Source organism: Castor canadensis, chromosome 5, assembly GCF_047511655.1.
Source record: "Castor canadensis chromosome 5, mCasCan1.hap1v2, whole genome shotgun sequence".
NCBI classification, from domain to species: Eukaryota; Metazoa; Chordata; class Mammalia; order Rodentia; family Castoridae; genus Castor; species Castor canadensis.
The window spans coordinates 38681153-38703760 of record NC_133390.1 but is presented as its reverse complement, the minus strand read 5'-3'; the positions used below and the strand labels follow the sequence as shown (position 1 = coordinate 38703760).

General features: G+C 32.6%; 1 protein-coding gene and 1 non-coding gene across 4 annotated transcripts in view; both read right to left on the bottom strand.

The window, feature by feature from the left end:
- Positions 1-22608, bottom strand: part of Cadm2 (cell adhesion molecule 2) — a 1035444-nt gene that overhangs the window by 167278 nt on the left and 845558 nt on the right. For all 3 annotated transcript variants that reach the window (XM_074072932.1, XM_074072934.1, XM_074072933.1), the window contains 2 exons: positions 2947-3099; positions 628-765 (listed from right to left, as the gene is read on the bottom strand). In XM_074072932.1, coding sequence (XP_073929033.1) covers positions 628-765; positions 2947-3099 — 291 coding nt within the window. The remainder of the gene's footprint in view (positions 1-627; positions 766-2946; positions 3100-22608) is intronic.
- On the bottom strand, positions 1802-1965 carry LOC141423494 (U1 spliceosomal RNA). Its single transcript, XR_012448360.1, has one exon. It is a non-coding gene; the product is annotated as a U1 spliceosomal RNA (small nuclear RNA).

Here is a 22608-nt window from a genome sequence, read left to right as displayed (position 1 = left end):
CCATTTAAACTTATTTCTTCCCTGAAAAACTACTTGTGTGTATATATTTGCATGTTTGTGTTACTGTGTGTGTATGTGTGTTGTGTGTGTGTGTGTGTGTGTGTGTGAGAGAGAGAGAGAGAGAGAGAGAAAGAAGAGAAAGAGAGAGGAGTTTAAATTATTATGCTTTATTACTGATACAAGGAATTTGTTACCTTATAGGAAATTATAAATAAGATTTATTGATGTTTAACTGGTTTTATTCTGACAGCTTTATAATTCCAGAATTGTCTTTAAGTTGAAAAAAAATTATGGAGTTTGTCTGTCTATAATCTAAACTTAGTGATTACCAAATGTCAAGCAAGAATCTTGAATGTTTATTCATATATTAACTCATTTATTCCCCAACATGCCAATAGGGTACATGTTAGTTTTAGAATTGTATTATATAAGAGGGAAAAGAAACATAGTGATTCTACCACTATAGCCTATGAAATTACCTTAAAAAATGGGTAAATCCAGTTTAAATTATATTTACTCAATGAGCAATAATGCAGTTTGAAAAATATGTTAAACATTCCTTTTCTAATATGTCATACTAGTTTTAGTGTATTTACTTTGATTTGGTGACTTTTTCCCACTATTTACCTTTAATTTCTTTGTCGTTTTTGAACCATCTTATATCTGCTGCAGGTTTACTACCAGATGTTTTGCAAGTCAGCTGCATCAAATCTCCCTCCATAACTGGTGATGAAAAACCACTTATTTGAGGCTTCTCAGGAACACCTGAAATGTAATCAAATGAGTAAAGGGAACATCAGCCTCCAGGGATGACATAAAATTCTATACAATAAAAAAAGTCCTTCAGATCTGTGTGTACGTATATGCAGTATCCACAAAGTTTTAAAAATCTAGAGTTTAGAGAAGTTTTTAAAATGAATTGTAAAATTTTACCTACAAAAGCAATATTTTTTGTACATCTTAAAAATAGCCACTCAATATATCTTAAGATTTACCAGTACAGGAATTTAAGAAGATAGGTTGAATTGGGGAAAGAATCCACAAAACATATTACTTCACTAAAGCAGCACTTTTCCTCTAATTTTGGAATTCTTAAGTTGTTAAAAAGGCTTTATCATCCTCTGTGTACTTTGTTCAAGAAAATAAATTTTTGAGTAAGGAATTCATCAACACTGACATTTCTGATTCTTTTAGAGAATGTCTTCTGATGCCATTTTTATGAGAAATGTTATTGTAGTTTGGGGAAGCACAGTATATGTTGTTTTTCCTGTTAACCACTACTACTTTTTCTAGTTCAATTCACCATAAGCGGATAACTAATACATATAAATAGTATATGGATGATTTAAAGTATAGGATATTACACATTTCCTGGATTATATGATTCAGTTGTCCTCTTAGAGGTTAATTAAAATTTCTTATAGAATTATCCAATAATAAAGGCACCCTGAAGTCTTCCTTTTTATACTATTTAATTCAGTTTTGATAATATTAAAATGTATAAGTGTTGGAAAGCTCCAATGTGAGATATACAAAGTAAAACAAGAGAAGAGAAAAAAAAAGAAGTCTATTTCTGTTAACCAGCTAGTTGTTTTTGTCCTTATCTTTCTATTAGATTATGAAATCTATGTCAGACTACCATTTAATAAATGAAATTCAGCAGTCATTTTGGGTCTCAAGGTAGGCTCTCTACCAAACAATACATTAATATTAGGCAGTTGTCATCTTGAACACTCCATGTTAGTAGGGATATTTTGTCCTCAATAGCAAACTTCTTTTTTTCTTTTTTAAATTTTTTATTCAGGGGAGAGCACGAATGCAGTCCCCCACTACCACAAATAGTGCAGTTGAGTTTCCCACATTTGGGGAAATTGCAGGGGTCAGCACATCTGGAGTACAATGGATAAGCCTCGCCCTGGGAAAACCACCTTCGTGATCATGGTATCTCCCCTGCCAGGTAAGTATAATAGCAAACTTCTTAAGATTTTTATAAAATAGTCCAGTGGAACTGGCAGTGAAGCATATTTCATATCCTAGGCGCAAAGGCTGGATTAACTTTAATAGTCCCACCCAAAAGAATGAGCTGTATTAGTCATTTTGAATGCAACATTTTGCCTTTATCTAGCTAAAAAGGAAGGCAGGCTGGGGTAAAAAAAATCAATCTTTAAATTCCTCTAACTTGTTCAGTACACAGGTGTGTTTCAATGAACTGCAGCAATTTCAGCTGATTGGGGCACTGACGTCTGTGGAATCGCAGAGCTCTGAGCTGCAACTTTATTTCCTCTGAATCTCTATGAATGTATTGCTTTTTCATGTCACTTTAACCTTTGGGAAAATGGTCCAATACTTAGAGAATAAAAGCACAAAGAAGCTACAAGCTGCATGCACAAGTGACATTATATACTTCATTTAGGAATGCAGAAAATACAAATTTCAAAGAAAAGGAGACACATGGAAATGTAACAGCCATTTAAATGTATTAAAATACGTAGAGGGGTCATTTTTCAAAGCCACAGGTTATTAGGGAAGGTCTCCATCAGGTGATTTATGTACTAAGTGAGGAAGCACACCTTAGACACAAGTTGAACTCATTATGCTCATTATTCTGTCACTTCATAAAAGGACTAGAATACATATAATCTCTAGGTGATGCTGATATGAAATTAACTGGAAATTAAGAAACTAATGTCTGTTAGTTGCTGAGCCACAAAATGGCTGTCTTTTCTCGCAGTCATATAAGTCTTTGTATCTCCCTTTCTCCCCTTATAAAAAGAAGAAAGCAACTAAGTGATTTTTAAATGCCTTTTGTCATACTATAACACTGAAGAAATTAAACTATGCCATTAATGTGATTTTCAAAATATATTTTTTAATAGAATCATGTTGCTGTAGCAGTATGCACACCTCTGGTTTTATTATTACAAGGTGTTTTTCCCTTCCACTTACCAAGAACAGTGAGATAGGCCTTGGAAGTTTTGACAGGCATTGTAAATAAGGAACAGGTGTATTGTCCTTCATCAGAGAGAGACACATCACTGACACTGATACTCAATTCATGCCAGGAAGCGCGAACCAGCTCGATCCTATTGTCTCTTAAAGCTGAAAGAAGAAAATATTGAAAATGTGGATAACAACATCAGAAACACTCAAAAATTTTAGACTACTTTAAAAGAGTATGATAAACATTTTATTTGGCAATGCATTTAAGTCTTACTTCCTAAAGCAGCTTATAAGAAGTTTTAAATATTTTGAAATATTTTATCAGAGTTTTAAAACCAAAGCAGAATTGGTAGTTTTAATGGTCTCAGAAGTACTATTTAATTAAATGACTGAATATAGTACAACACATTGGGTAAGGTAGATATTGATGGTGATGAAAATGGTTCTCCTTCACAAAGTCTTTCATGGAATACCACTGTTAAGAAAAACTATGAACAAAGTAGTTTCTGTTCTATAGACAGATTTGGGGAACTATGACTGCTGTAGGCTTTGCAAGATACCAAAAAAGAATACTGACATCTTAAAAACTCCCTGCAGTAGAGACATTTATTGGTCTTTATTTAAATCTGAGCTGACATTTAGCTGATAAGCACCTGTAAGTTTACAGATGCTTAAATTTGCTCTGAGTGGTTGGTGTACCCTATTTTAATTAATATATGCTTTGGTTCAAATTGCTTATCTATCACAGAACACTTGCTTCCACAGGGTATCTCTTGCAATCTTGTATAATTATGATGCTTCACCCATTCGGGGGAAAATTTAAATTTATTCTTGTGGATTTTATTAAGTATAGCTATAAAACCTGGAATAAAGCATGAGACAACTGAGAGTACTCTGAAGGACAGAGTACTTCTTAGGGACACCAGGACTGGAAGAACAATGCATTGACCACCTAACCAACAACAAAAGATGACCCAGAACCATTGTCTCTCAACCACAACCTAGCAACAGAAGGTAGACTAAGTAAATTGATTTTTATTGCTGATAAGATGGATATAATTCCAGAAATATTGGACTATAATGAGTCTCCTGCAAGGGCAACCAAGGAAGAGTCTCACAAACAAGCAACCCCAGAAAGCAATCCCTTTCCCCAGCCTGAAACTCCCTTTCCTCATCTAAAGACAACGAGAATTAGATGATAGGTTATTGGGATTTTCTTCCACAATAAGAACTCAGCTCTAGAACGGCTTCTTCCAATGTCTAAAGAACTCCTTGCCCCACCTAGATCACCAGGCAGTCTTTCTTGGAGAACTCTTTTGATATTAGTAGAGAGTAGTGTGATTCCAAGTGCAATCAGACAAGTAAGTCTCTCCAACTAGCACCACAAAGAATCTAAAAATTAAATTGTTTTGAGAGTCACAGTCTATAAAAATAAGCTAGAACCTGTGTGTTAATCCTTAACAGGATGAATGTTCCACAGAAAAGAATATTTAAACAGCACTCAGAGTTTCCTAACACAGTAGCCGAAATGTCCAAGATATAATCAAAAAGTCACTGGTCATCCTAAATATGAGGAAAATCATAATTTCATTGAGAAAAAAAAATAATCAGTAGAGGCAAGCATCAATGAATCAGATATTGGCATTACTTGACAAAGATTTTTAAACAGACACATTAAAGTTCTTTAAGAAGTATTTGTTCATTTTCTTGTAGCAAGTAGAAAAAATAGAAAGAAAAGTTCAGCAAGAAAAATAAGTTATCAAAAAATCAAAATTTATAGAAAGGAAATCTCAGTAACCAAAATGAAACCTTTCTGGATTGGCTCAATCGTGCAGTATAGAAGACGGAATAAGTAAATTCAAAGTCAGACCCACAGATTTCACTCAATCTGAAAACTGAGAGAAGATAAGTGAAAGATAAAAAGGACAGAAAACAATAAAGTTTTAGGGATCTGTGAGATATATGTCATTGGTACCATTAGATTTCCAGAAAAGAGAAGAAAAAAATGAGGCTAAAATAATATTAAAAGAATACTCATTAAATAAATGCAAAGTATCAAGAAATTGAGAATATCTGAAATAAGCAAAATCCAAAGTCCATGTCAACATACATTAAAATGAAATTTCTAAAAAATTAATGACAAAAAACTTGAAAGCAGCAGAGAGAGTGGTATATTACCAATGAGAACAAAAATACAAATAATAATAAATTTCCCAATTGAAATCATGGAGGCCAAAGTGACAAATCTTTGTAGTCCTAAAAGAAAAGAATTACCACAAATTCTTATCCAGGAACACCATCCTTCAGGAATATGGAAGAGATAAATTTGTCCTTAAATCTGTCTTAAATAAAACATAAAGTTCTTCAATGAGAACTGATAAAATGAAGGACTCAGAGCATTATGAAGAAGAAACAACAGAGGAATAAAAATAAGGATAAATACAATACACTATGCTTTTCCTCCTGAGCTGTCTATATTATTTGATGATTGAAAGAAAAAGTATAACACCAACTAATACAGAATTCAAAGTAGAGAAGGAAAACTCAAGACAGGTAAAAAAGGGGTAAGAAATAAAAGTAATGATTCTGTACTTAAAGTGGTAAACCTTGCTACTACAACACTGTAGTAAGTCACATATGTATATTGAAACATTCAGAGGAACCACTTTGAAAAGTGTACAGAGAAACACATATAAAAACTAGAAATAAGTCAGATGGAATTTAATGTCTGCAAATAACAACATTACAGAAATGAAGAACATTTAAATAATGAGTGGTTGCCAAAGGTTTTAAAGATAGGAGGGAGCATGTTTCTAAAAGAATAGCAGACAGGATCCTTGTGGTTCCAGAGCTGTATGGTATCTTGTTTGTGGCGATGAACACATGAAACTGCACGTGAAACAAGAGACACACACATGCACTTGCAGAAACACATAAATAACTATGCAAACCTGGTGAAAGTCAGGTAAGATTCGTGACCGTATCAGCATCAGTTTCTTAGTTTAGCTATTGTGTAATAGCTTTGCAAGCTATTACTTGGGGGAAGTAATGTGTGTGATCTCTAGGTATTGTTTCTACAACTGCATACAAACCTACCATTAAAAATAAATTTGAAAGAAATTTTGCACATTTGATATGGTAAAGGAAATGGTTAGGATATCAAAGCTTAAATTTCATTGAATACATTTATTACACAAGAGAATCCCAAATGTCAAGGATTTTAAAACCACTTTATCTTCCTTATATGTTTTCTGAGGAGCAGACAATTATAAAATATGTAAGATGTAGGAAAACTCTAAGTTTTCATGACATTAAACCTTCTTAAACTATCACCCCTTCTACACTCAAGTAAATACTTAAATGATTTTAGTTATTTGCTACCATTTTTTGTTCACTGTAATTTCATAGACATACATACTCATGCAAATATTTTTGAGTGTGGTTTTTATTGATTATAAAAAATGAAAAAAATGAGGCAGGCCTAGCTATGATTGTATCATGACTCATCAGGAGAACGGTATTTCTTCTGCTTCATGTTCTTGTTCTTCCTTCTATTTTTCTTTCTGTTTTCTTCTTCTTTTTTTTCTTTTTTTGTTGCTGGGGATCAAATCCTACTCCTTACACATACTAGGCAAATGCTCTACCACTGAGCAATACCCCCAGCAAGAGCACACATCCCTGAAAATTGTCTGCTTCTTACTCAAGCTCTTTATATCTAACATACTTGCCTTATTCAGGGGCCAGAAGAAAGCAATGAAACACCAAATGATATTTTTCACCATAGAACTCATGGTTTATCAACCATTTTTTAAATCCATGATTTGCTAGTATACATGTTTATCATATATGTATAATTTTATATTTTCTCTATATAGTAATATTAAAGTATGTATGTGTACATAAATTTAGATATTTATATTTGCAATGCACTTTTTAAAGCCCTGAGTTCCTGCTATAATATGTATGAATAAAACATATTACCTGCCTTGTATTCAATTTATTACCTATAACAAAGATCCTCTGAAAGACATAGAACTTACAACTTTCAGTGAATTAATGAGAAAAGGAATCTGATTCACTTCAGACCCAAATATTTTGTGAAAAGTAGTCAAACTGAATTACATGACAAATTATATTGTAGTGGGTATGGCTCAGTGATAAAGCGATTGCCTATCATGGACCAGGCCCCAGGTTTGATGCCTAGCACTGTGAAAATATTATAAATATAAAACCTTCATCACCAAATATTTGCATGGAATAAATCTAAAACTACTGAATCAAAAACCCTACCTTGAATCTATATGAGGCCAGGTTTCTGGTAGATAATAATTTTTGCTTTACATCTTTGTATTATCGTAGGAAGAAAAAGATATTATGTAATATGTCAAGTGTTATAAGAATACATATAAGATAATATTAAAATATTTTGTGCTGGGTGCCAGTGGCTCATGTCTGTAATCCTAGCTCCTTGGAAGGTTGAGATAAGGGAGGATTGCTGTTCAAGGCCAACCCAAACAAATAGGTCGCCAGAGCTCAAAATAACCAGAGCAAAATGGACTAGAGGTATTGCTTAAGCACAAAGCTCTGAGTTTCAAAACCCTAACCCACCAATGCATATGTATATACGTATTTGTGTATATGTATATAACATACACAGATGTATGTATGATAATGTAAATATTTTAGTTGCTTGATATCTTTAATAGAGTCACTTTACCAAGCACTTTGAGCTTTCTAAAATAATTTTTACTAGTTTCACCTAAACAAAACCCAGGCTCCAAAAAGCTAAACACCTAAAATTTAATGTAAGTTTCATTATTAATCATATGAACCTGAGAAATTTTCTTAAATAGAATATATCTTTCTGCTGTGTGTGTTAGGTAGAAGTAATAACTTGCTATATGAAAGTGAAAGGATGAGGAAAATGGTCTAGAATTTGAGAACTGACATTAGAATATATATTCAAAAACCTATAAATGTACAAATTTTCTAGAACCAAGATACTGACAAGATCACTTCACTTCCTCTTTCTTGTATAAATTTCTTTACTAGTTTATTTCTTAAACAATAAAGCTATCTAATGAGCTTTTAATTATATTGAATATTTTGAGCCAATTCTAGATTCACAATGTTAAACTTTTTCAAGTTTATAAACACTTCAAATGGCATTTCAAGTATGGAAGACTAAAAGAAAACCTGCAATAGTCCAAAGAAGGATATACTATAACTCAATGGGCTCTCAGTGAGCAAGAAATTTGTCTCACTTTATCAGCACCCTGAGCCACTGCTATCTGCACAGTAGGCATTCAGTGAATGCTACTGAATTGAAAATGAGAATTATACTCTGTGTATACATAAGAACAGAGTAAAAGAGAACTCAGGTATGAAGTCCTCTCTAATCTCCCCACAGAATCCTCCATAGGAAAGAAGAAGAAAAGAAGAAGGAGAAGGAGAAGAAGAAGAAGAAGAAGAAGAAGAAGAAGAAGAAGAAGAAGAAGAAGAAGAAGAAGAAGAAGAAGAAGAAGAAGAAGAAGAAGAAGAAGAAGAAGAAGAGACAGAGAGAGAGAAAGAGAGAGGAGATAGAGAAACACTTTTAAAAAGTTTGAACACTGTTAAAAAGTTAAAAGCATTGTCTTATATACATTTTAACTAAGGAGCAGTTCATGGAAAATGATTTGAAGTGCCAAATACACGATCTTTAAAAATACTCCCATTTTGACTTCACAATTTCCAAATGAACATGCAATGTGGTAGTTAATAAGACTATCCATATTATTTAAGTTTTCTATGGAGTAAGTCCCAAATATAGAATTGTAATATTGTCAGTTGAAGTTAATTCAATCTTTAAAAAGTTTTCCTTTGGAAAACAGAATGCAAATTGTTCCTTAAGTGTGTTTTTAAAATAAGAACTAAGCATTTTATTTTAAAAGTCTAAAACATTTTCCTAGGAATGAACAATTGAAAAGCAGAAATGAGCATTTGTAATAAATGAATGAAAAAGAATTGTTCACACATCAACTTAGAATGCAACACATTTGTACATGGAAGCAGTGTTAGGAATCTTTCTGTGTAGCTATCCTTATCTCAACTACCAAAAATGCTTTGTTTTTCTTATTATTGTTTATACTTTCTCTTCAACAAAATTAGAGATAAGGGCAGAACAGATTCTGCCTGGAAGTGAGGGAGGGTGGGGGGGGAAATGGCCCAAACAATGTATGCACATATGAATAAATGAATAAAAAAAAAGGAAAAAAACTGAGCTAATGGATTAAGTAGACAACTCCAAGGTCATGCTTCATCAGCCATCAGGTGCCTGCCACCCATCAGTAAGGTGATTTAACAGTTCCAAACTCTAAATTTAGGAGTTTAGCTGCAAATAAGAATCTCTGACCAATGAGTGAGAATCTATTAAATAGTACTTAACTGTGGATAAAATTTTTTTCCCTATATACCATTGGTTCTAAATGGTTCATCAATCTTACAAATGTGTATTTAGAATTCACACTGGGCAAAATAAACATTTCTAAGACAACTTCTTGGAGAGTTTTAAGATAAAAAATTAATTTACCACCCTTTATTCTGTTTGGTTTCAGTGTACATCATCTCTTCCCAGGAGATGATAATATTCTTGTAGGGAGTTTAGATGTGTGAGTACAACAAGCCAAGTTCTACCTATGGGAACACATATCTAAAAACTACTCACAAGACCTTTGTTCCAATTTATGTTTTGTTTTTCTATCTGCTGCCTAAAAGACTCTTCCATTTCTGATTTTTTTCAAGGTTGCCCAGACCTGTATTCTGATTTTCCCTAACTTTCATAACAAGTCTGAATATTGTCCACCTGCACCTGTGCTAATTGCTTAATCCACTTCATTCTGATTTCTCCAGATGCTGTCAGTAGCCAAAGTGATTCACGCAATCAACCAACCCATGTTTTCATCAGTTTAAATCTCTACGTCCTCCAAAGGTCAGAACCAGGACAATGGATCAAATCTTTACTAAAGACAACTTGATTTTGTTATGCCAGTATGACTTTTCTGGATTATTGGTCTACACTAATAAGTCAAAAAGTAAAATTAAGACGTGTACTATCAGTTAAGTCTATAAACGGGTCCTAAGTCTAAGACTTAACCCTTTCAGACCTTACATTTAGTATCTTGACGTGTGATATCAAAATATGTCTCTAGATATTACAGAAGAAATAAGAAATAAGAGGGAAATGTAGCCACTCTTCATATTATCAAAATGTTCATTCATTCGTTGATAGCCCAACACAATCTTATTTAATGTATTAAAAAGTTTATATAATTTGTAACAGTACTGCAAAGTATCAGGTAAAACACACAGAATAAAAGATCAAGCGAATCTTTTTCTGTTCTGTTCCTTTAAAGTCATACAATATAAAACAATCTAAATCAATCTTCTGGAAAATTAGTAAAAACAACCATTGTTCTAAAGCTGATATTTGGTACACCAAGTTTCATCCCGGACTGAGTCTTTACTGAAACCATAGTGAATTGACTTTTATAATAGTAACATGAACAGAACCTAAGCAATAAATATGGAAGCGGTGTAACTATTTGAAGGAAGATTTTTCAGCAATAGAATGTACAAGATTTTTCAGCAGTAGAATGTACAAAAATATTAATAAACTTGTATTGAAAAAATATGATATGTTTGAGGAATGAATATAAACTCCATGCTATTTTTAATTTTCCTGGCTTCTTGCCTATGTTAAAAGCTTCAGTATGCCCTCCTCATGACCCATGTTCAGGGAAACCACTCTAATTCTTCCCCACTATTAAACTTCTTGAGCTCTGAATACAGATTACTGCCTTAGTGGACCCATATCTACAGTAAGATAACATTTAAACTGTTTGTCATATAACATAAGGCCCTAGAGAGCTGAAAAATGTTTACTCATTTAGTCTGTTCTCCCATCCCCCTGCAAAATGCCTCATAGGCTGGAAATAAATAAGCATTTGTTCAAGTATAGCAAAAAATGAAAAAATATCTCTTTACCTAAAGGCAAATCTTCAATCTGCATGTTCCCAGCTCATACTTACATTTCATATTAATTCTCCTATTTTCCTTGATAAATCCTATCCTGTGTACTTTAAACCACATTCTTCATGTATTTTTAACCCAGGTCTTTGTTTAGGTTCCTAGGATCGGAATTATACAATGGAGCTACATAATTATTATGTCAAAGAGAGATTAAAGGTGACCTTATCTTATAACATGTCAATCTCCCAAAGCATTTTACCTATTCAGGAGACAATTCCCTACTCCCCATACTAATTAGAAGAGTGCTCTAAATATAATTTCCATTTTCTCTATATAATAAGTGAATGAATAAATGATAGTACAGATGAGTTTCATCTAGTGAATCACCTCAAAGACCATTCAGCATGGGTTATATCAACTATAAATATGTAATAATTATATCTATACACATATATGTATTTGATAAATAATAAATACAATATTCCTTTCAATTATACCTCACGTATTATACTCTATTTCTTATATAAAAATAAAATTATTTTCCTGTACTTCATATTGATAGAAATGCTAAAATTGCTTTATAATATGATGTAATCTATGTGAAAACTTCACTTGAACATTGTTGAGAGAAGGAAATGTTATTTTGACACACAGGTATGTACATGATTGATACATAGAAATTTCGTTTCTCTGATGATCTGTATAGCATGTTTTGTGAAAAAGAAAAAGCAAATCATATCTGATAACAGTAAAATAATTTAAATTTTGGAAAATTTGCACTAGAGAAGAATACATTGAAAGCAGAGAAATGGTGGCTGACCATGAATTGGAACTTAAATTTATCCTACTCAAATCCACTGAATTGTTTTAAGCTATTTAGAGATTCATTTAGATTTAATATAGAGAGGGTCTATTTATTGAACTCTTCCGAATTTTAACGTATATGCCCATGAATTAGTGAGCTCTAGTCATAACAGTTGTTTCTACAATATCTGTCCAGGATTCTGCTAGGAATATGGTAGCATCTTTCCTACCATGAGAGGAATATGTCCTTAGTCATTTTTGAAGTCCCTTATAATATGTTTAGGAATCAAGCTTTCAAATTCACATAGAAAAAGCACTACTGATTGATGACTCTCAATCAAGAATGATTAAGTCATTGGTGCATTTATGATTTCATTTGTTAAAAAGAAGTCTATTAGATTTTTAAGGTATTTTTAAAAAATGAGTTAAGTCTCAGTTTTATTAGTGTTATTTTAATTAATATGTTAAAATCATTGAATATGAATTGTTTTGTACTCAATTACTAAATTGAGCTTTAACATGATTGGATTTTATGCTGAACATTTTGTCATTAATATCAGTAATTCAATAAGAAGTATTCACATAATCTAGCAGGTTTCACAATTTCATCTTTAGAAAATTAGCGTGCATCCTCTTAAAATTATTTATTTGTCTTTGGTTTCATTATTCCCATCAAACAAATGACAAGGAAAGTATTATGGGAGGACAACATAAAGTCAGAAAAACACATATAACATGTCTAGTTGGAATCCTCCAATGAAAAAATCCACTTTGAGGATGTTGGAAAAATATTCAACCATTTCTGCATATTTAAGTAGGTCATACACAGCAATATGGATATACAAATATGTATTATACTCATATAACTTCAATATATAAAATATTTCTTACTATGGTGATTTTCTTTCCATATCATTATCCTTACTGAATAAAAAAATAGATGTACATTGTTCCTATTAATTGTATACCTCTAATTTAAAAATGTTTGAATTAAGGAGAAATATATATATATACAAAGTATCAGATGGCACGAGAACCTGACAGAAGGTTACATAAAAGTCTGACCTAAAATGCCAAAGAATTCAAATACCTGCTGACATCATATACTGTGCAATGGAAAAACAATGAAATGAATGTACATTAAGAATAGTAGTATATCAGTGAAAACATGTCAAGCAAATAAAGAAGGAATATACCATTTTGGCAACTTCAGTTTTAAGAATTTTCTTCAAGCCTTAAAAGTTGAATAACCCATAAACATAATGTCAATTATGATTCATAGTTTATACCAAATGACACTATTTGTGCAGTAGTCTAATTTGGTGAAAAAGACTGTGTTTACTAGTAGCTTGTTCCTGACATGAATACCTCACAATTTCATTTAAAATATATCTGTTCTATATTTAATATGGGCACTTTTTAGGGTAGGCTTTTAATATATAATAATTAAATTTAGGTAACTAGAAAACTCTGAGACACAGTTTTCAGGACTTTATACAGGAAAAACTTTTCCTCTCCATCCACCACAAATAAAAGTTCATGTGAATATTTTGTTTGATTTTCAGAGCAGAGTTTTTTTCTGTGTTTGTCTTATTTTTATTTCTCTTGAGAAAATATCTTTCAGCATTTTACAAACTTTGGAATTTGATACAACTCATGACTGACTTGGATTCATAGAACAAGAAAAATATGTGATATTTGAAATGAACAGTTTTTGGAAGTGCTCATTCTTTGCAACAACGTACAATAGATTGTTCTCATAGACATACAAAATTTATTTTCTATGTCTAACCATAAAACCACCATATGTGGCATAACTCTCATACAGCATTTATGTGAAAGAGACTAGAAGATTGTATGTGGTACTATCATAGAAATGCATACAAAAAGGTACATTGAGAATGAAAAAATATCTGCATTCATTAGATTGAGAAATCGGCCCTTGCTGTTATCCTGTAACTTTATAGCACCACACATTCTATGAAAGCCTTCAATTGGTGCTTGTAATATAAAAAGTGAAAATGACTTTTGATTTTGGACTTCAGTATGAGTGATTCTAATAATATCAAACTTGGATCTCACACAGCCTGAATTTCATTTAAAATTTTTGGTTCTGCTCTTAAGGGAACAACATAACTGTTACTTAACATAATTTCTTACAGCATATAATTTTTATAACAAAATTTGCAAATCTAGGCACATTTTTACAGTTAATTTTATTAATATGTTTTGTTAAGTCAGGGAAAATTCTAAAGGATATCAAAATAATACATATTTGGTTGATAGTCCATAGCTGTCTACAAAATGTGTGTAATGTTTTCCATTATCAATAAACATTTGGAGCTGAAAGTTTAACCAGTTCACCTTGATCATTTTTTTCTATATTCAGTTTATCCACTTTTTTTCTGTTTCTCCCCTTTGAAGGAGACTGGCAAAGGAATCGTTCACAGCAAAGTAATGTGTATGAAAATTACACATTTACCATGAATGTTGTTTCTAGATTATATTTTTGCATTAAATGAGATGATAATGATCATGGAAACAAAATTGCAAAAAATCAGAATTTAATATTTAGAATTTGAAGAATTACATATTACTTTCTAAGAATAAATTGAATCACTTTCTCAAATATTTGAATTTTCTCTGTGCATAAAATAATTTGATTTTCCTTTACCCTATTAATATTTATTAGTTTTTAAAACAATTCTAATTCAAATTATATTCTATCTTTCAGAAACTTATCACTGTAAAAATTTAATTATAAAAAACTTTAGCAAAGTACAAATGAAGTGACTTTAAAAAGTAATTAATATATTACTAAATTTAAAATATCAAATTAAAATCTTATTAATGTTTATTTTATTGTGTGTTTTAGCATTGTATGCATTTTATATTTATTTATATTATGCATATATTTATAATGGATTTCAATACATGTAATTATATAAATAACTGCATACACAAATAAAAATGTAAGAAGAAATTTAAGAAAATAAATAAATAAATAAATAAATTGAAGTTGTGAAGCCTAGGTCATTTGAGTGACTAATGGAAGCTAATTTGATAACAGTCTTTTGGAAGTGAGTATAGCAAAGAGCCTTTCTCTTTTTTGGTGTAGCAACTATACAAAAGGTATTAGAGAGACTGAAAAATATACATTAAGTTTGACATATCATGAAATCTACAGTAAGAGAGCATATTGTGCTTTACTGAATTAAACATAATATTTCATTAGAAATGTTAAATTCATATTTTGAAGTTCACTTGAAATGTTGCTTCTGAAACCCAGAAAGAAGGATCAGAACATGTACTACTCTTCCTAATTCTCCAGAGGGAATTCCGTAGTGTTATAAGCACTATTTCAAGGTCTCCTGCACTGCCTGACTCTACAGATTTCCTAGGAAGCCTTGAGATCTGTGCTTACTGGCTCTGAGCTTGACTTGACTTTGGATAATTGGGCAGCTCAACAAGTCTATGCTGTGGAAAAGATCCTGGCTCTCTCTTACAAAGTTTGCAGTAAGATAATGAGGACCCTTTGAAAGGGAAGACTGTATGAAACAACTCCCCAATGTATGAAAGAAATGAAAAATACGTTTCAGAAATAGTTTACTACAAAACTACAAATTTTCTTTGTACATTTCATAACATATAAACATTTTTCTAACATTTTTTCTGGCTCCTGTAGTGAACACTATAGTCGTTCTATAGGATGATATCTTTTATGTAGGACCCATTTTATTTTTTACTTAATTCATTTTGTCAATTATAGTAATCTTCCAAAATTCAGGAATTTAGGCCAATGGGATGTTATTTCTCTAAGAAGTAATTTTTATCACAAAAGTTTTTACAATGTGTAGCATTCACTTTGTGGAAATTGAGCAACCCAGGATTCTTTCTTTTAACATTTCTATCAACTAGAACCTTGGGGGCCTCAACTTCCAAACAGGAGAAGGAAGAGGGTAAAACAACTCTACTAGCTCTTAGAACTCACTAATGAAGTGAAACATATCACTTTACTTACGTTCCATTGTAAGTAATCCTGGCCACATGATAGCAATCACTGGACAACTATTTCCTAAATTTAAATGTGAAGTGAGGAAAAATATTTACTCAGTTTTTCTAATAGAAAACTAATCTTTTTAACTGAATTTAGTCTTTATCAAGAAGAGATTTATTCATCATTTATTTACAATGATAAAATATGAGCACATTATTCTCAAATCTCATTCTTCTAAAATTAGGAAAATGTTTAAAACTCAATATGCAGCCAGAAAATACAACCTCTAATTTTTATATAAAACATGAAGACACATAAGAAAAATAATCTTAAATGTAAAAATTAAATATAATAGCAATGGAGATGAAGATAGATTAAAGATGCAATAGAAAGCGTCACAACCACAGGTTACTCCAGAGGCACCTGCACATCCATGTTTATTGTGGCACTATTCACAACAGCCAAGTTATGGAAACAGCCAAGATGCCCCACCACTGACGAATGGATTAAGAAAATGTGGTATCTATACACAATGGAATTTTATGCAGCCATGAAGAAGAACGAAATGTTATCATTCGCTGGTAAATGGATGGAATTGGAGAACATCATTCTGAGTGAGGTTAGCCTGGCCCGAAAGACCAAAAATCGTATGTTCTCCCTCATATGTGGACATTAGATCAAGGGCAAACACAACAATGGGATTGGACTTTGAGCACATGATAAAAGCGAGAGCACACAAGGGAGGGGTGAGGATAGGTAAGACACCTAAAAAACTAGCTAGCATTTGTTGCCCTTAATGCAGAGAAACTAAAGCAGATACCTTAAAAGTAACTGAGGCCAATAGGAAAGGGGGACCAGGAACTAGAGAAAAGGTGAGATCAAAAAGAATTAACCTAGAAGGTAACACACACCCACAGGAATTTAATATGAGTCAACTCCCTGTATAGCTATCCTTATCTCAACCAGCAAAAACCCTTGTTCCTTCTTATTATGGCTTATACTCTCTATATAACAAAATTAGAAATAAGGGCAAAATAGTTTCTGCTGGGTATTGAGGGGGTGGGGGGGTGGGAGGGGGCAGAGTGGGTGGTAAGGGAGGGGTGGGGGCAGGGGGGAGAAATGACCCAAGCCTTGTATGCACATATGAATAATAAAATAAAAAAAAAGAAAGTGTCACAACTAAAAACATTCAAAACCATAAAAATGTAGCCAAAAATGTAAACAATGATATAGATGATCAACTTGAGATCTTTCAGAAAAGAGAAGAAGAGGTACTTAGGAATAAGAAAAACAAAAGTTTTCATGCACACAGAGAAAGAAAAATTGCTGAGAAAAATAGTACAATGCCAACTGTAATTGAAGCCATATCAGTAGAATAATTACTTTGACTATAAATAACCTGTATTTTCATTCAAAAAGTTACTAAAGCCCAAAAGTGAAGGAGAAATTTCATAACAAATTTGAAGATGAAAGGTTGTAAGACAAAAATTTATTAACAATTTATTTTTATCATTATATTGCTAAAGAAAAATTGTTAAGGTCTCAGAAAAATACCATCTATTTATTTTTCTGAAGCGTATCATTTGAAAATGTACAGAAAGGAAGAAATCAAGATAATGTACTATCAATTATAAGGAAGTATCAACATGGTTTTTCCAGCATTGTAGAATTCATTTCAATATTTTAACCAAGTTATATACAGAAAAATAGTCACATACATTATTTATAATAGTGAAAACATATAGGTTAAGCATGGTGGCTTATGCCTGTAATCCCAGTGCTCAGGAGGCAGAACCAGGAGGATTGTCAGCTCTTGGCCAGACTGGGATACTTAGCAAGTTCCAGACCACACTCAGCTACACAGTGCAACCTAGTCTCAAAAAACAGGAAATATATTTATATATATAAATACACATATACATAAATGTGTATGTACATAAACAAACTCAATATCTACTATCAGAAACATCAGAAAAAAATCTTCCTACTATAATTATGAAAGCCCTTACAATGTGACCCTAATTGAAAATGGAAGAATATAAAATTAACTATTCATTGTGTTGTGAATCTGATAACAGAAAAAGGATCAAGTGAAGTGTTGGAATTGGAAATCTTTTCCCTAATTCTTTGAATTTTTTTGAATTTTATATTTTTTAATGAACTAATTTATATTATAACAATTTTTAAAAGTTAAAATTTCATCTACTTTGCATTTCACCATTTTATCACTATTCAAGCTTACACATCAATTTTATGAAAAAATATACTAGTACATGTGTATAGGAGGAAGAATTATCATCTATAAAATAAATACATTTCAAACTCTTTTCAAAGCACTTTAGAGTACTACATACTTCAAGAGTACTGAATTAAAATACTATTGCTAAAACAATAACATAAGTCACTGTTCGATTTATGTTATATGGATGTAGAAATTCTTTCCATTTTTTGAAAAGGAAAATCCACATTTCTTGTTACATTTACACTTTCAGTTTTATGAAACAATTCCATGAAACAAAATGCCTCTACAATCTGGAGATTTCAGCAGCAGCATACATGCGCTCATCTGAAGTGGAGTATATTGTATTATAGAAATGTATTTCCACAAGAAAATATTGTGTAATCAATGTGTGCTTTGTAAATTTATTCATGAGGATTAGGAAGAAAACAGTCTTTAATACACATAGGAGCATACACAAAATGTGACAGACTTGAGTGATGACATAACACTCTCCTGTCTGTGATGGTGGCAGAAAACGGAAAAGGACACAAAACTGTCAGTCTGGTTGTTTATCTACTATCTGAGACTAATAAAGGAAGGAAAGTGATTGACAGCTGATAGACATAAACACTGTCTTAGACATACAGGTGTTACTTTTTATACATAAATAAATGTGCACGATTAATGTTTTTAAATATGTCTTATTTCTTTAGCTTTTTAAGATACTGTCTTTACCTAAATATAGTAATAATAAGGGATTTATAATTTGATTATATGGAAACCTACTTACTGTTCATAGAAACTACTGCTTCTGGCTGTGTTATTTTGTGGTGCAAGTGTATTTGTATGTGCCATATCTATATCTATATCTATATCTATCTATCTGTATGTATATTTACTGTGTTTATGTGTATGTGTAAATGTATATTTATTTGTTCAGTCAAAGAAAGAATAAGAGAATCCTAGTGAAATTAGGCAGAGAAAAATTTTAAAAATTGAGAAAAATATATAAAAGAATACCTAAAATATGAATTATTTTTCCTAGTATATGTTTCTTCCAAATACATAAATTTATTAATTAAAGTATTCATTAAAAACACTGAATATGTATAGAGGAAGTTCCAGAGAAGTGGTAAGTGTCTGTACTGATTTTTAAGGGCTTGCAATTTATTTGGAGGAGATTAAATTTACAGATATAAAATACATAGTGATAATTGGACAGCAAGCTGAAAACAAGCGAATGATAATGTAGTATAAAATTCATAAATCAGAGCCGGGGAAGAAAGTAATTAAATAGGAATTTAATGAGTGAAGAAACCAGTTTTGATGACTTTGAATGTGGAGATAGACCATTGACAGGCTGCAAAGTACAGAAGGAGATTAAAGGTCAAAGAATTAACTAAGCAAAAGAAATGATGAACCTGGTAAAAAGGTGGGTAGGCCCAGAAAAGAAATATGTATTTGTATATACAAAATATATATGTGTCCCTTCCTATCAACATTTGTGTTCCCTTTCTCAGCAAAATGCAAGTAGTTTCTGAGATTTCTGCAGAATTTGTACACTTTTGAGCTTCTGTTCTAATGGCTATCTCTGTCTTTGTTGTTCTACTTGGAAACCAATGAGTTCCAAATTGTATTGATTTTGAAAGGCTACCTCTTTCACAGTCATTCACATGAAAATGGTAATTCTCATGTTTGTGAAGATGTTTTGTTTTTCTGAATTTCTTAAGTATAGTTCTCAGTTCGGATTTGTCAATCTCTATTATGTATTATTGTTGATATTGTGTCTTCTGTACTTTAAGTGTGATATTTTGGATTTACCTATGTCCACCTTACAGCATAGCTCATAAAAAATAGACGTGGCTACATCTATTATGAAAAGTGATTTTCTTATTATCACTTACCAGAAATACATTTTACATTGAACTGCAAGATTTAAAATTTTTTTTTCCTAAAAATACCAACATAATTCAATAGAAAGTTATTTGGTTTTTTCCTGTTTTTATGTTTTTCCAGTAAGCATATATCCTATTTAGAGAAATTCACTCTGACAGCGACCAAGATAGCAGATAAACAATAGATCCCAGATATCGGAGCTCTCACAAGTCTAAAAGAAAATTTCAGGTTCATGGTAGCTAGGGTTGGGGAACCTGGCTTCTTTGCTTAGTAATATCCTGCCAATGCATAGGCAAACCAATGTACAATGACTACCCTTCAAATTACTTTTTTATAGCACAAAAAACCCCCAGAAACTCAGGTGCTATGGCTCTTGGTTGCACCCTTCTTTTTTCTTCCTTCTTTTTCATTTTTTTCCTTCATTTTTTGTTTTTTCCTCTCTCTCTGAAGAGCAAAACCTCAATGCAGAGGAATGTAGAATGAGTTTTAAAAGCTCATGGGTTGTCCTGGACCCCTCAATGCAGAAGAGTGTAGAACGAATTCTAAAAGCACCTGGGTTGTCCTAGATCCAGAAAGATTCATAAAAGCAGAACCTCTGATGGTCACCTACCTGCAATCAGGGCTACCAACCAAGAAAAACTACAAAGCTTCCAGGTCAGCATGTTCACCATCTTCTCTGTAGGAAATTGCAAACTTCAGTTCAGCTTGTGATCAGATTGCACCCCTCCTGGAAAAAGCTGTTGGTCTAATAATGGGAAGGAAATCTCCAGCTAAACCTGGTTGGGGAGAGGCCACCCTGTTTATAAAGTGTTGGGCTGATCTAGCCTGTGGTGGGGAGAGGCGGCTCAACATGCGCAGTCTGGGGAAAATAATACATTTGACAACCTTAGAGAAACTAGTAGCTAGGTAAAACCAACAGCCTTCCCAGACAACAGTATTTGACCAAACAGTTCTACTCCACCTCCCAAACTTGCTGGGCAAGCAGGAGAGGCTAGCCACTGCTCAGCTACTTGGTGGACTACATTGAAGAACCTGCTTTCTCAGATAAACTAACCTGACTATGCACTCTTTCAAAAAGAGTTTGGGCTTAATCTTCCTGGGTAGAACTCCCCCAAACCTGCATAATAGAGAGGGACACCAGGGAAAGCCAGCCAGCCCAATACATCAGCTCTAAGAAGGGACAGCACCCAGATTAGAAATCAGAGGGAAGTGCCCAGTGCACTTATAGAACTCAGAAGAGACACATTCCTCTCTCTCTCTCTCTCTCTCTCTCTCTCTCTCTATATATATATATATATATGTATGTGTGTGTGTGTATATACATATATAGTTTTCATTATTTTATTTAATTTATTTGTTTTACTTACCTCCTTTTTTCCTGTCTGTTGAAATTTTAATTTGCTTAGCCCTTTCTTATTCCATTTTCTTTACCATCTCCCTGCATTTTTTTCACTTTTCTTCTTTTTTCTTCCTTCTTTCTTTTTATCCTCTTCTCTCCCCTTTCTTTTCTCCTCACTGGCCATATCTCCTTCACACTAACCACTCACTGAGTAGTGTATTATACCAACTTTACACTTTTCTCCTATCCTTCCTATCCCTCTACTGACCCTGACAATAGCACCCTTCTCCACACATTAGCCTTATTACCTCAAAGGCCCCACACTTCATAAATCTTCTCCCCCTTACTCCATTCCCACTCCAATCTACTCTTCTATTCCCATCATTTTTATTGTTTAAGTACTAACCTCAGTGCAAACAACTTTTATTTCCCCAATTCCTGCATTTTATAGATAATACTGCCAAGGGCTTTATATTGCTGTGTAAATAACTTTTCCGATGTTGTATCCAAAAATTTGCTATTGCTAAGTTGTACTTCCAGGTCAGTGAACAGAAAAAATACAATGGTCTATCTATCAACTAAGCAAGCCAAAGCAGAGAAATTAAGTCAAGGGCAAGATAACTGGTGATTAAAAACCCCAACCAACTAATAAAGAAAACATGAGCAAATCTCAAAATTGAAACATGGGGAATAAAAGAATCTGGGGGAATAATAACTCAAAAGGTTAACAATCATGCAATAGAGGATTTGGTGGACAGTGAAGGAGGAAAATCCTCAACTGCTGGATCAGAAGACTTATAACAAGAATTTTTAAGGAGCTTAAAGAGGACACACAAAAACAAATCAATGAATCCCAAGAGAATATGGATAAAAAAAATCAAGAAGACACAGAAACTACTAAATGAATTCAAAGAAGATTTCAACAATCATCAGAATGAAACCAAGGAAATTATATAAAAGGAAGGCAATAATAAATGTGAAAGAGGAGCTTAACAAAGATATGGGAAATATTAAAAAAAAAAAAAAAAGAATCAAATAGAAACCTTGCAAACAGGGGCAATCCAAGATGGCAGATAGGAGAGGAAATCAGAATTCCAGTGCTTGCAATTTCAGAAACCACTTTGAGATGTGGTAGTTACATTTGGGTAATTCTGCTCTTTTCAGCCCACTAAATAACCACCAATACATAGGGTACACATAAAGTTCAAAAACTAGCCCTTAAAACAGCTTGGGAAATCCCAGCATGGTACAGCCAGTAGGGCATGTTTCTCCTGGAAAAAGCCCCTGGCCATTTCTCCTTTGTTTTTTTTTTTTTTTTTCAAAAAGCAGAATATGGAAGATCAAATGGAACTGAATCCTGTGACATTCTGGAACTCTAACTCATGGAAAGCCTACCTATGCCAT